Raw genomic sequence first — 13,601 nt, 5'->3', positions numbered from 1 at the left:
GCAGAAGTTACTTTGAGTCCTTTCTCTTAGGTCGGGCCTACACTGAAAAGTTAGGTCAACATAGTTGCTGTGAAAAAATCCACACATTAGAGTGGTGTAGCACCTCCGCTCCCCTCCCCCAACGTAGACACAGCTAGGTTAATAAAAGAATGCTGCTGTCCTCTGGGGAGGTCAAGTTTCTACAGCCAGGGGAAAAACCCCTTCCATTGCTGTAGTATCCATGCTGCGGTGCTACAGTGGTATAGCTATGGTGCTGTATCTGTAGTGTAGACATGACCGTAGTGTAGAATGTTGGGGGATTCTGTGTGTTAAAGTGTTTTAAACAACAGAAAGAAGAGGGACAGGAGACCATACCAGGGTCAGGAAAGGGTTTGGCTACTTGGTGTATGCCTTACGTTTTATGTGTTACCCTCTCTTAATTCTTAGTACAAATTATTTTCTTACCTATCAATTTTATTAACTATTGAAGAAACAGAATTCTTTCTATAATATTTCACAGTAGTCTTTCCCTCAAATGTGCTCACTGTACTAAAACTGATGTTGTTTCTAATTGATGGGGAATTAATCCTCTTAAGAGGCTTAAGTTCCTACCTGTCTTTTTTTCATAGCTTATTTCTGATTTTTTTTTTTGTGAGTAGTAATGAGATATTGGTCTCTCTTTTTGAGCCTCTCTCTCTCTTAATGTCCATTGTCTTGGATCAAACTCTATTCATCTTGACTTGTTTTATCTCTTACAGAGTGAAAATCTGAATCAAAGGCCATTAGGGAATTGCCTATTTTGAAACTGTAATGACAATGTCTGCAGTTGACTTATTGGTGGAACTGCTAACAAAAGAATTTATTTATTAGCGAGGAAAGAGGAGTGATTCCCGTGTACTGTAATACCTCACAAAGTTGTTCTGTTCACATATATATATTAGACTGCCTCATGGCTGTTATGAAAAATTACTCATCCATTTTGTATTCAGTGATTCTTGAAGTTGATCTTCTAACGACTAGGTAGCTACTAGAAAGTGTTGTGCTTGTGTAACTAATCAGTAGACCTGGTAATATATTGAAGTAACACTTCTGTATGATGGAAGTATATTTAATGATTGTTTGAATTCACCAGATAAAATTTATTTTACATTGTTAAATATTTGTCTTGTTAATTTTTACATTTTCTTTTTTTTTAAACTCCATGCTTTTTTTTAATGGACTTATGCACTCTTTGTAAAATAAAGAAAAATGTTAATAAAAACAATGTGACATATTACGACATGTTTGTCTGTCCCTTCACGTAGTATGAAGACCTGCCTTTCCAACCTCCTTGTCTCTCACTGGGAAACAAATGGTCTATGTTGACTTTCATTTTTGTATAGATTTTATGGGACAGCACTGTAAAGTTAATTTATTCCTGCCTATTGTGACAGACTCGTGTGGTGGAGTGTAATCTCTAAATATAGCCTGTGCAACAGTAGAATCCTGTTTATTCAAGCAGGAGGCAAATGTGGAATTTATTCTAATAAATGTTTTGGACAAAGTTTTCAATGCAAAGAGTAAACAACTCTGTTTTGGTGAAGGGTTTCAGGAAATGAGCTTCTACAATAATTATGTGGATTGTGGGAGGGTGGAAACTGTAACCTACTTTAAAATGAAATTAAGGCCTAGGATATGAAAACTATTCATAGACAGAAAATCTATTCAGTTTTTACTGATAGTCTCCTTTTTAAGTAGCATTAGCCAGAGAAAATAGGAAACTTTAAACCTATGGGTGTGATTTTTGGGAGTCTCAGTTTTTGGGTGCTCAACTTGGGACACCTCAAAGGGGCCCTGATTTTCAGAAAGTGCTGAGCACCTGCACTTAAGGTGTCACAAATTGGATAACCCCAAATTACTAGTTACTTCAGAATCTTGTGCCATTTGTTTGTTAATTTTAACACCCAGGTGCATAACAGCCATGCTCCTATACCTTCTTATGTGGATGTCCATGCTTTACTCAGGGTTTAATGAGTAGCAGGTGCCCTGTGATATGATAGCAGTAGTTTCAAAACCTAGCCATACATTACCAAGTAGAAAAACAGTGAAACCGTAGCTTTTTTCACAGCTCTATAACAGCCATTAGCAGATCATATTTCATCCAGAGTTGCATGAAGCATTTACTTGAGGGGGAGAATAATCCATGGGTAGTTGCCATAACATGTATCGGTGTTTTGGTAGTGAACGTTACATTATTCAGGTTTTCTGTGTAAGAATCTTACTTGTGCTCTACTGGCAGACGTCACTGTATGGTGTTTATTTCTAGAAGTACCGCATGCTTCCTTCAGACTGTGAATCCCTTGTCATTTTTCTAGCATTTTTATCAACAATTGCTGTTTTATAATCAATGTGCGGTGGGTGGAATTTGTACATTATTCATATTTCTTAGTAACTGTTGCCCTAATTGAATGTGGATTGTCATTCTGGCACTGTGACCTATGAAATCATAACCGGTAGAAAATAGATATTCAACCGTGTGTGTGGATATAGTATGGTAGGACGCTTGCGCTCATAGTTGACAAGATGGTTATCTCCTGAATGGTATTAACCTCACTAGACAAAATCTAACTTCATGTAATGACTTCATAGTAGGAAGGAGGAACATCAGTGCATGTAGCTTTCCTGCAATCCTCCTAGTCTTGCAATGGTAGTCTATGTGCATTAATGTGCCTCCAACACACTGTAGATTAAACTGCACTATTTCTACAGATACCATGGTAATAGACTGTGAAGTGTTACTGTACTCTCTACATGTAACTCAGGCATGTCTTTGGATTACTTTGTATTTCCATTAGCTGTGGCTTGTAAATACGTATGTGGTGGGGCGCAGGACTGGCTGTGGTTTAACTGTCCTCATGTTATCTCACACACCAATCACAAGCTACCTTTTCTGAAACAGCAGTGACTAGCTTAGTTTATAGAATTTTCCACTAAATAACCACATCTTCCAGCAAACAAAATAACTCAAGCCTCAAAAATAAACAAGCCTTAAAACAACCCCCGGCTCCCATGTTCAGCATGTAAAAGTGCAGCAGGAGGTCACGTTCGGTGCTCATGAGCCATTGCAGCTGTGAAATTTGCTACCGCAAACTTGATAAACCTCAGTAATTGCTACAAGGTAACTTCACTCAGGGCTGGGGGTAAGCAAAGGCCTTTCCACAAGAAGCTTAAAAACATAAAAATATGTTCTGCTTATGGCTATGAACATAGCTCCCATAAAAACAAACAGAGAGGGCAGAATCGGCACTACAAATCTAATTATTGCAATCTAATTAATTTTTAAAAGTTTCCCCTCTTCCTGCTATCATGTTCAGGGTGTTGTGCAAACAAAATGAAATCATAGTACAAAATAAGTCTCAATGGTAAGTATTTTTGGTAAATATTTTTCTTTAAAACTCAGGCCTGATTCTGAGCTGAAGAGCTATGATAATTTACGTCAGCTGAGGATCTGCTCTGGTCAGAGCAAACTTGGCTTATTAATGTTAGTGGATTGTGCTGTGTCTTCTTGTGTTCTGGACTGCAACAGCAGCAATAGGGGTGTGTTTCGTTTTGTTTTTCTCCAAAATATAAATGTGTACTAGAGTCCATCGTAATTGTATGTAAAGTATTTGGTCCAAAGATAGCTTTGTAGGTATTTATTTTCACTTAAGCAGGCCAAGCTAGACAATTTAAATACCAGTATGTTTGAAAAGTTTCAAGGCTAAGACATTACCTACTGAATAAGGGCCAGACGCTCCACCCTTATATTGAACAGTACATAGTATCCTAATCTATAACTAATCCTGTTGATTTCATTGGACAAATTACTCTAAAATGAGTGGGAATGGCAGAATTTGGTACAAAGTACTTAGTTTTCCTGCAAATGTTGTCATCCTTTGAAAACAGAAGTATTTTAGTTACAGTATGTTTTTCCCACTTCCCTGTTCCGTAGGAAACTTTTTTATTAAATTGTTTTGTTGGTTAAGTAATGGAAAACACATCCTATGTATGATTCGGGAAATAACACAATTGTTTTCTTTAAAGAATTTTAACCTCTTCAGAAGTAAATACAAGTATGCAGAACCTGTGTAATCTTCATACCGGATGTGGGAATACTAAGAACATAGCTGCACAGGCTATTAAAGATATACTGCTAATTGTGTATATATGTAAAATACAGCTAATATGATTTTTCCTATATGGATACTGCAAGCATTCAGGGCCCAATGTGGTTGTACTTATGCCAATAATTTGCCCAGACTTGGACAAAAATTTTAGAACAGATTAATATTAATGAAAATAAGGACTTGCAGAGTTTGGAGACACGGAAAAGTTCAGAGTGATATCCGAGAACTCTTGCCTTTATTTATTGGTTTAAAATGAACTGTTTGAGCTTAAAGTATGCATTAAAGAGAGTATTTCACTTTTTGAAATTCTTTAGGCATGTACTGAAGAGGGTATATCCAGTGAAGATTGTATTTCATTCATTGTAACTTGTATGTTGTTAAAAGATATAATATGGAAGTTTGCCATGTATAAGGCAGGTGTGTGTGTTTAGCTTTACCATTCTCTTCCAGACTTGTGTATGTCTGCCTTGAAAAAACTGTTTAAAAAGTGTTTAGATTTCCTTTAAATAAATAAACTGGACAGAATATTTTGTAATGCTGAATTTTATTTAAAATACATTAATCTTTCCATTTTTAAAACAATTACTCATATTTCAAAGCCTTATTTTGTTTTATAAAGGAAATAAATGAAATTAATAGAAATGAAATGACAAATCATTTTAAATTACAGATTGGGACTCTAGCCCTGCAAATATTTATGGGACGAGTCTTCCCATTGACTTTGCTGAATGCAGTTGGCCTATCCACATCCAAAAAGTTCTTTGTGTGCACAAGTGTTTTTGCAGGATAAGAGCCTAAGAAACTGATCCTGCACTGCTTTGTGATGCAAAATTCCCATTGAAATCAAGGAGCCCTTTAAGTTCCACAGTTTCAAAATTAAAATAATAAAATAGAAAAAATGAACATGTAAAACTGTGTGCTCTTAAGCAGAAGAAGCCATCTGTGCAGAGAAATAACCAACAAAATCAAATTGAAATGCATGTCTTAATATTTAGAGCAAGGTGTTTCATATGAACAGGCTTATGGCAAAGCAAAGTAAATTTCAGACACAAATGCTGACATTGGAAGGTGTAAGAAGTTTAAGGTTTCTTTCCCTGGCGCTTGATTGGACTTCGCGTTCCGTACATGAAGAAGAGTACGATGATGTAGTACATGGTGCTTTTCAGGAGTAAGACAATGTATATTAAATACGCCGTCCTGTGCATGAAACTCACTGTAATAGCAACACAAGATTTAAAAAAAACCCAGTTAATGGTGCATATTCTACAGCCTCAAGGGAAAAAAAAGTATAAAACCATGTGTCTGATAGTGGAAGGTCTATACAGTAATCAATTGCAGTAACTATGTTGGCTAAACAGACTATGCATAAATGAGTGTGTCTGCTAACCAAGTCTACATTCCGAATATACCTGCTCATTCAGCAGAGCTGGTAGAAAAGAGGCACTCTCAATGCTGGTATCGCTACTGTCTGCTAAGGAGTAGGCATGATGCTAGTGCTTCTGGCACTGACAGTTTACAGAAGGGTGTTGCCATGATTTTAGGCCAAAATTTTCAAACCTGGATGCTTAAGTTTCTTCTAAATCCATATTCAAGCAGCTAAATAAAAGTGGTTTGATTTTAAGACTTCTTGATCACCCACAAATTATACTGAAATCAGTTGGGTCATCAAGCATTCAGCACCTTTACACACCATTTGAAAATTTTGGCCTTGGATACTTTTTATAATTTAACATGTTACGTATTAGATTAAAGAACAGTTGCATGTGTTGGCTAAAGAAGAATGACACACGTGGCATGTTAACAGAGCACAACAAATCCCACCGAAACATGTATTTCAGCAGAACCTCTACAGTATTTAACCTGAGCTGCCCATGGGCATTAGTTATTGGACACACTGCAAATGTTAACTTTCGGCAGTGTTCCACATCGAGAATAATTATGTGTGGACTATTTACAAGAGAATATTTTCATTTTTGTCTGAACCATATGAAATAGTGCTTAATTCTTAACTATATTGTAGAGAGAATGAGAATTGGACACAATTACCTGTGAAAAGTCTGTTGGTACAGCCTGCTGTGGTTTGAGTCACTACGGAGGTGTCTGAAAGGATAGAAGCATAACATGTAAAGAGGGCTTTAATTGTCAAATTTTCTTGTTGAAAATTAACACACCCATTTCTTGACAGAAGTTCAAAGAAAAAAAAGATGGTAAAAGTATTATAACTACAGTGACTCAAATATGGAAAGTTAATATAAAAAATGAGCACTGAGATTCCATCCAGAGTAAATGCTCTGTAGCACGTAGCTGATGTACAAAACCAACTAGAGATAAAACTGGAAAAATGCATATGCTCCTGCAAGTGAGTACTTGTATGCCTTATATTGAGATTTAGGTACTGATGTTGCAATCAGATCAGTCAGTGCAAACCTCTGTGCCTGTTAGGAGCTCACTTGAAGTCTTTGGCATTTGCATGGGTGCAGAGGTCTGGACTAGCCGATCTGATTGCAGGTTCTGGACGTTGGCCCTTCTGTGTATGCAAGTTTCTGTTCATGTCAAGCCAGATGCATTTTGTCCCACCAAATTACTCAGTTGTGTTTGCCCCTTTGCAATGTGTACGTATACTTGGGGGATAAAAACCTGGCCGCCTGAGGCAGCCTGAGATTGTTGGCATTCTGGGTAGGGGTGATGTTGTTTAATAGCTGTACAAGAGATAGAAGAAAATAATCCTGATCAGCATACAGTCTAAGGCCCATGTTTTAGGCATTTTGGATGTGCAAAGGGGTGGTGGGTGGTGGTGGTCAATAAGCCTATTTTTCCATTGTATTTGAAATAGATAAATTTGTATATGCTCTTATTAATTGCCTCCATGCTGACTGAGACCTGGGGGTAAGATACATACTGCAAATCAATAAATAACCTTAAAATATATTTTTATCAGATGGCACTTTGAGAACTGAAATGTAAGGATAATGGGCTAGATTCTGAGCTAATGTCAATTGGCCTGGTTCTATTAACTTGACTAGAGCTATGCCAGTTTACACCATCTGAGAATCTAGCTATCTGTGAACAGAAGTTGGAAAAATACCTATCCAGTCAAAAGAATGGAGAAAGATTTTGTTCTTAAAGATCTGAGATCTGGTAGAGATAAGAACTAAACAAATCTCTTAATTTATTTTCTCTTTCTCTTGCATTATCTTTTTCATTTTGGTTTGTGTAATTCTTCTGGTCTGCTGCAACAAGTTAGATGCTGTGTGTGTTATTACTTTTGTTGCAATATGTATCACTTGTTCAAAACCAAACACTGTAGGCCGGGTCCGTGGCTGGTGTAAATCTACAGAGCTCCATTGACGTCAGTGGCGTTTTGCTGCTTTACACTAGCTGAGGAGCTCAGCCAACATTTTCAGTCATTATAGAAAGATTTTAAATTGGGGAAGAGGAGCCAAAACTGAGCTTCTGATGGAGAAGCTTCAGTGACAGCCAGCTTATGGAGAGATGGAAACTAATAGTGGCCTGGAGAGCGCAAACCCTTTCAGGAACAGTCATACATTTTACTGTTTTATTGTAAAGAAACAGTGAACTCTTTAAATATATATAGCACTAGTTTTCATAATATAGTATATACCTGGAGATTCAATTGGGAGAGAATCTTCTTTGCTTTCATGTTGATATTTGCAGTGATAATTCTTGCCGCTATTTTTATCTACGGTCAGCCAGCTGCTTATTGAGTATGAAAGTTGATTGTCATCAGGGGGCCAAATTTCCCCATGCACCGCATTTTCCTCTGCATTCTTCTTGTTGTCTTCCCAAGTCACCTTAATGACATTTGGGTAAAAATCCTCAATAAGGCATATGTGTGTTACTTTCCCATCTTGTTCAGTAGAAGGAGGCAGGACCTGGATCTTCTTGGGATCGAGTTTTGCTTCTGTCTCTGGATTCATTTTAGAGAGAGAAATGAATGTGTTAGAAATTAAGTAAATTCAGAATTGCAGTATACATGGTATGCTGTGCTTTTGAAACAATAAAGAATTCACAGATTTGAAAGCGGAAGAGAGGCAATTTCATTTCTTGCATCCAATTCCTCCAACTTGCACTCAAGCCCACAATCTTAACTCTGAGTTCAGCATGGGAACGATATTCTGTTGCCAAATGTATTTGAACTATTTAAGTCTATAATATATTGTTACTGCATATTAAATTGTGAAGTTAGGAGTAAATTATCCACTTATGGGATACAGCTTTAGGGAGCTGGAATTGCAGAAGTTTACGTGCTAGAATTGAATGCAGGTTTTTGTGGAACAGAAAACTGCCTACTAACATGGCTTCCAAACTCAAAATATATTAAACACTTTTTGAATGAATGCTGAGTACAACTGATGTTTAGGCTTGAGCTGGAGCACAAGCTCTGAAACCCAACAACGGAGGTGGCCTAAGAGCCCAGGCTCCAGTCAGAGCCTGAATGTCTGCACTGCAGTTTTTAGCACCAAAGCCTGAGACCACAAGCCCAAGTAATTTGACCCAGGCTCAGAGACTTGGTGTTACAGGATTTTTATTACAATGTAGATGTACCAGAAGGGAAGAGTATTAAGGATTCCACAAACCTTTTAATAAGGCCTCTCTCTTTAAGAATCACTAGAATATTCTATCAGGAGATAAATTTGCCCTGAACTATCTGCATTTACTATTTAAGAACCTGAGTTAGCACCTTTAAAAAGAGAAAAAAGTAATCTTTAAGCCTTTTCCACACTAAGAAACTGAACCTTTGTGAAAACATTTTTTATCAATTTTTCACCTTAAAATGATATAAGAACACACAAGATATATTCTAGTGCAGACCCAGCCGATACAACTTCAGGGAAACTGTTGCTGAACGCCATTTTGGGAAATTACAGTAAATATAGTAACCTGTATCCCTCAATGACAAATATCAATTACAAAATTAGCAAGGATGATACATCCTGAAATGACTTTGTTCATGTATTTGGCCAGTGTCATGGAGCGTTATGCATAATGCTCAACACTTCTGAAAATCAAGAAACTTAAATGCCCAAATAAGTATTTAGGAGCCTAACTTTAGTCAACCACTTTTGAAAATCTTGATTCTGAAGCATTATTAACAATGGAGCTCTCAACAGAGCTCAGCGATCAAATCTTTGCTGAGGAATAGAGCTGTGGCTCTCAAACTGGTGACCCCTTTCACATAGCAAGCCTCTGAATGAAACCCCTCCTTATCAATTAAAAACACTTTTTATATATTTAACATCATTATAAATACTGGAGGTAAAGCAGGGTTTGGGGTGGAAGTTGACAGCTTGCGACCCCCACACCCATGTAATAACCTCGTCACCCCCTGAGGGGTCCCGACCCCCAGTTTGAGAACCCCTAGAATAGAGGGAATGTTGAATTTTATTTCATCCCCAAGTTTGTGTAAGTGCATGAAATAAGACTGAACCAGGTCAGAAAAGACTTCCCTACCAAAATCATGATCTGTCTGCTCCTGTTATATGGCTGACAGTCAACGATACATTTTTTTAAACAGTATATTAAATTTACTAGTAATCACAAGAAGTGAGCAGGTTGAAAACACATCTACTGCTGCTAATTTCAAATACCTATTTGTCACTGTGGGATACAACCAAGAGAATAAGGTTCCCAACCCAGCTAACTGCCAAAGAAGTATTCTCTGCGGAACGAGGCAACATTCTCATGTTATAAATGTGCACCACAAAGAAGAAACGGAAGGTTGTTGATATTTCAGTAGTGTCAAAGGTCCCCAAATGGGCACCATGTATTCTGTGCGTTTTCTATTTGTTCCAACACTTAATTGCAGGTGAAAAATTAGAGGCCATTTAACAAAATAGTTGGCCTATACTCCACAAAACATTTAGTTGGAATTTTTAAAGGCAGTAAGAAAGGATTTAGGTGCCCAAATCCCTTTCAAATTCAGGCTCCTTTGATAATGTCAGCAATTGTCTTTAGTCAACTGAGACACAAATAGATTAGGCCCTTCTCCCACAAAGTCTTACACATGTGCTTAATTTTATGCTTTGTGAGTAGTCCCCTTGATGTCAACGCTTGTGAAGGTTCCTTTTCTAAAATGGTTTCAGCTTATTTTTGTGCTGTCTGGCTATTCTAGAGTTTTCTGAAACTACTTGGAACTGAACCAGACTATACCCTTGTAATTAGGGTTGTGTCAAAAAGGATTTAAAATATCTTGAAATTAGAAGGAAATAGCTGAAATGTAAGACTACCTAACCAAGAAAAATCTCTTCATTAAAGAGCTCCCTCACTTTGGAAATTGTCACCAATTTTGGGAATTGATTTTTCTGTTCTTTTCAATTTCGATCCTCATGCTCCAGCACTAATTAGTTCAACATTTGGAGCTCAATCTTACATTCCATATAAACCATAAGCACCCAGGAATACAGGATTGGGCTTGACCAGTAGGTTTACCAAATGATTTACTCACTCAAGTCTTGTATGTATTCAAAAAACCTTTACATAGCTTCGTGCCCAGTGATGTTGTGCTTTGCAAAAACGAATGATTATTTCTGGCATTTCTCATTAGATGTTTTTAGAAATTGGAGTCACGTTTACATGTTGATACTTCTACAAGCACGTAGTTTTTTGTATTTGTACATGGTTAGATGGGTGTCTATCCAATATAAAAATCTTAATTTTGTACATATATAAGCAGCATGTGTGTGCGCATAAGTGGGCAAAATCTGTTTTAACTATCTCGCCTCATTTTAGGCGAGATATAAAACCCCTTAAGGCCAAAGGGCTTTTTTCCTTTGGCTTCAATGGCCTTTGAATAAGACACTTTAAGAAGATAAGACTCTTAATTTCCAAGTCAATTATAATTTCCAGTGTGGAGCTACTTGTTGTTTTGGTCCAATTTAACTTTTCAAAACACCTCGCTTGTCTAATTTATTTAAGTGGAATTTTTAACAAGGAAGGCATGCTGTAAAAGAATATACATGATATATTCTTACTACTTTAAGTATCACTTCTCTTTTTTTAAGACGGCAATTTACTTTGGGCCCTTTGGCTTCCCTCCTTGCTCAAAGGAAATTCCTATTAGTTTCAATGGGAGGTTTTCTAAAGGGAGAATTGCAGGGTTAAGTTGTAATTGACTCAGTGCTACCTCTTTTTGTGTGCGTTTGCAATCTGCATGCCACTTACAGGTAAACTATCATACGTAAATAACCGCTGATGTTTGAGAACAAAGTCCTTTATGCCGTCAGAATTTATTAAAAAATAAGTAAATGGCATGCTTGTAATTTTAATTTTGCATTATGTGCTTGGTCCAGCAAAGTGCTGAATGCTCCTATGAAGTTTGGAACGCTTCTCATTTCCCACTGAAGCCAACGGACATTGAGGGTGCTCAGCACCTGGTATTATTTACACCCAAACGAGAAAAGGATTGTTACGACATTTCTGTTGCTAGCCAGTGACTTATGGTTTCATTAACATTAGTGTTGTTAATAAATTATTACACTAATAATAAAATTTTAGCCAGTGTACATTCTTGCATCGAGATAAATGATTGAGCTTAATTTGATGGATTTTGCCATTATGAAACGTTTAAAATAGTTTGTCTGAAAACTTACTAGTTACGACAAGTTTTGTGCCAGTTCCAAAGATTTTCGCAGCTCCCACAGTGTTACAACTTACAACAAAAACTGCCCAAGGCATGTCCATTCCGAGGGGTCAGATCTGAACAGATATTGCTAAATAGGCACAACTGAGAGCCAGTTAATTCAAGCAAGGAAATGGTGGAAATTTCAATACATTGAGCTTACACTGGTATTTTCAAATACTATATATTAATATTAATCAATACCGGGTGAGCTTACATTGGTGTTTTCAAATACTGTATATTAATATTAATTTGGTAGCTTTTAAATTCTGTTTAAACAAAAATCATTCATTTCACTGACAGAGAGGATCTGTTTGACATTTGAGACCTAATGTTGGACTTGTACCTATTTTCTCTTGCCTAGTGGATTGATGGAAAAGGGTATTTCAGTTAAGTTCTGCTGGATGCTCAGTGTTTTTGTCCCTGTACTGTCAGAGTGGTCAAATGGGTGCATTTTTAAAATGCCAATATAAATAAGCATATCATTAGAAAAAATACTCATTTTACAGTAGACTGTGACCTATCTTCTTTTCTCAAGACGTTGTCATGACATCTTTCCACCCACTAACTTCTTACATCTGCTGACTAATATGTACTTGTGATATGAGATGCTAAATCCTGGTCACCGCACTAAGTTGAGTAAAGGGGGTTTCTCTAGGAGAGCTACGTGATGGATGGGAAGATGAAATCTTCCCCCCAACCTAGCTAGAGCATCATAGCCCAGGAGCTTCAGTAAAGTCCATGCAGTTGGCCACCCACTGTGCAGGTGTTTTGGCCAGTTGATTTCACTAGTGTCAGACCCACTAGCCATTCCATGCCCTCACCACTCCCCTACCCCCGATCCCCACTGTTCTTTGGTTTACAGGGGTACCCTAGTATTGCCTCTTTGGCTTGCACCCTGCACTGGATGTTCTCGTGGTCTGAGGCATTGACCCCTACGCAAGAGAACAACCCAGCTTTGACTCAGGATGAGTAAAATACCCCTCTATATCAATAATTGTCAACGTGATCACTCATCTGTTTTACTCTCAACTCTGTACATTAACCTCATATTTAGATAGTAAAGACATTCATTCTTCTACTGTAGATTGCATATCACGTTTCCATTGTCCGTTATGCTTTTTGAATAAATTGTGCTCTGCAGTCTCTAATTTTATATTATCACATATAATTTTTTTCTATGCTACCATAGAACTTACTTGAAACAACGAGCTTTGTGCCAGAGCCGAAGACTTTGATATAATTGTTGTCACTGTGTTCATGTGCTTTGCAAAAACTCATGGGCCAGATCGTCAGCTGCTGCAAATCAAAGGTGCTCCACTGAGGATCTGGCCCATATAGCTTCCATGTGGCCCAATATAGCTTCATATTGTTTGATGTGCAATTGTGAACAGAAGTTGATAGAATCACTTTAATATACTAGGCTTGTGATTTAAATGGCTTTTCCTTACAAAATGGCAAATGCTTGATCCTGTATTCCTCTGACACCCCAAACTCCAATAGATTGCACTGGATGTTTGGAGTACTTCAGGAGTGGACATACACAATAAGTCAAAAACTTCAAATGCATTAGAATTTCCTCAGGCTGGGATCCCTCAGCATCACTTGAAATTTCGATTTTTCTTCTAAAGTGAATTTAGTGCTTGTGAAAGGTGCCAAACTGACAGCACTGGAAACTGCCTACATTGAAAATACTTTAGCATTCTACAACAGTGGCCCAGTGCTTAGTAATGCCATTGTAAAATGTGATGGGTGATTTTGGACCATTGCTGGAGAATCTGTTTTATTTCATGCTGGATTTCTCACCTGGTCCAAACAGTGTATTTGAAACCTGTTTG

At 37.4% G+C, this 13,601-nt stretch overlaps 1 protein-coding gene and 1 gene segment (V, D, J or C); one reads left to right on the top strand and one right to left on the bottom strand.

The window, feature by feature from the left end:
* Positions 1-4,651, top strand: part of STARD3NL (STARD3 N-terminal like) — a 42,808-nt gene extending 38,157 nt beyond the window's left edge. For all 6 annotated transcript variants that reach the window (XM_073332867.1, XM_073332866.1, XM_073332862.1 and 3 more), the window contains one exon: positions 738-4,651. The gene's annotated coding sequence lies outside the window, so the exon portion shown is untranslated. The remainder of the gene's footprint in view (positions 1-737) is intronic.
* Positions 4,584-11,825, bottom strand: LOC140907294 (T-cell receptor gamma chain C region C7.5-like). The segment is given in 4 exon segments: positions 4,584-5,337; positions 6,171-6,224; positions 7,747-8,052; positions 11,735-11,825. Coding segments are annotated over 4 exon segments (585 nt in total).
* Between the last annotated feature and the right edge of the window lie 1,776 nt (positions 11,826-13,601).

This window comes from Lepidochelys kempii, chromosome 2, assembly GCF_965140265.1.
Source record: "Lepidochelys kempii isolate rLepKem1 chromosome 2, rLepKem1.hap2, whole genome shotgun sequence".
Taxonomy (NCBI): domain Eukaryota; kingdom Metazoa; phylum Chordata; order Testudines; family Cheloniidae; genus Lepidochelys; species Lepidochelys kempii.
This window is presented reverse-complemented; position numbering and strand designations above follow the sequence as displayed.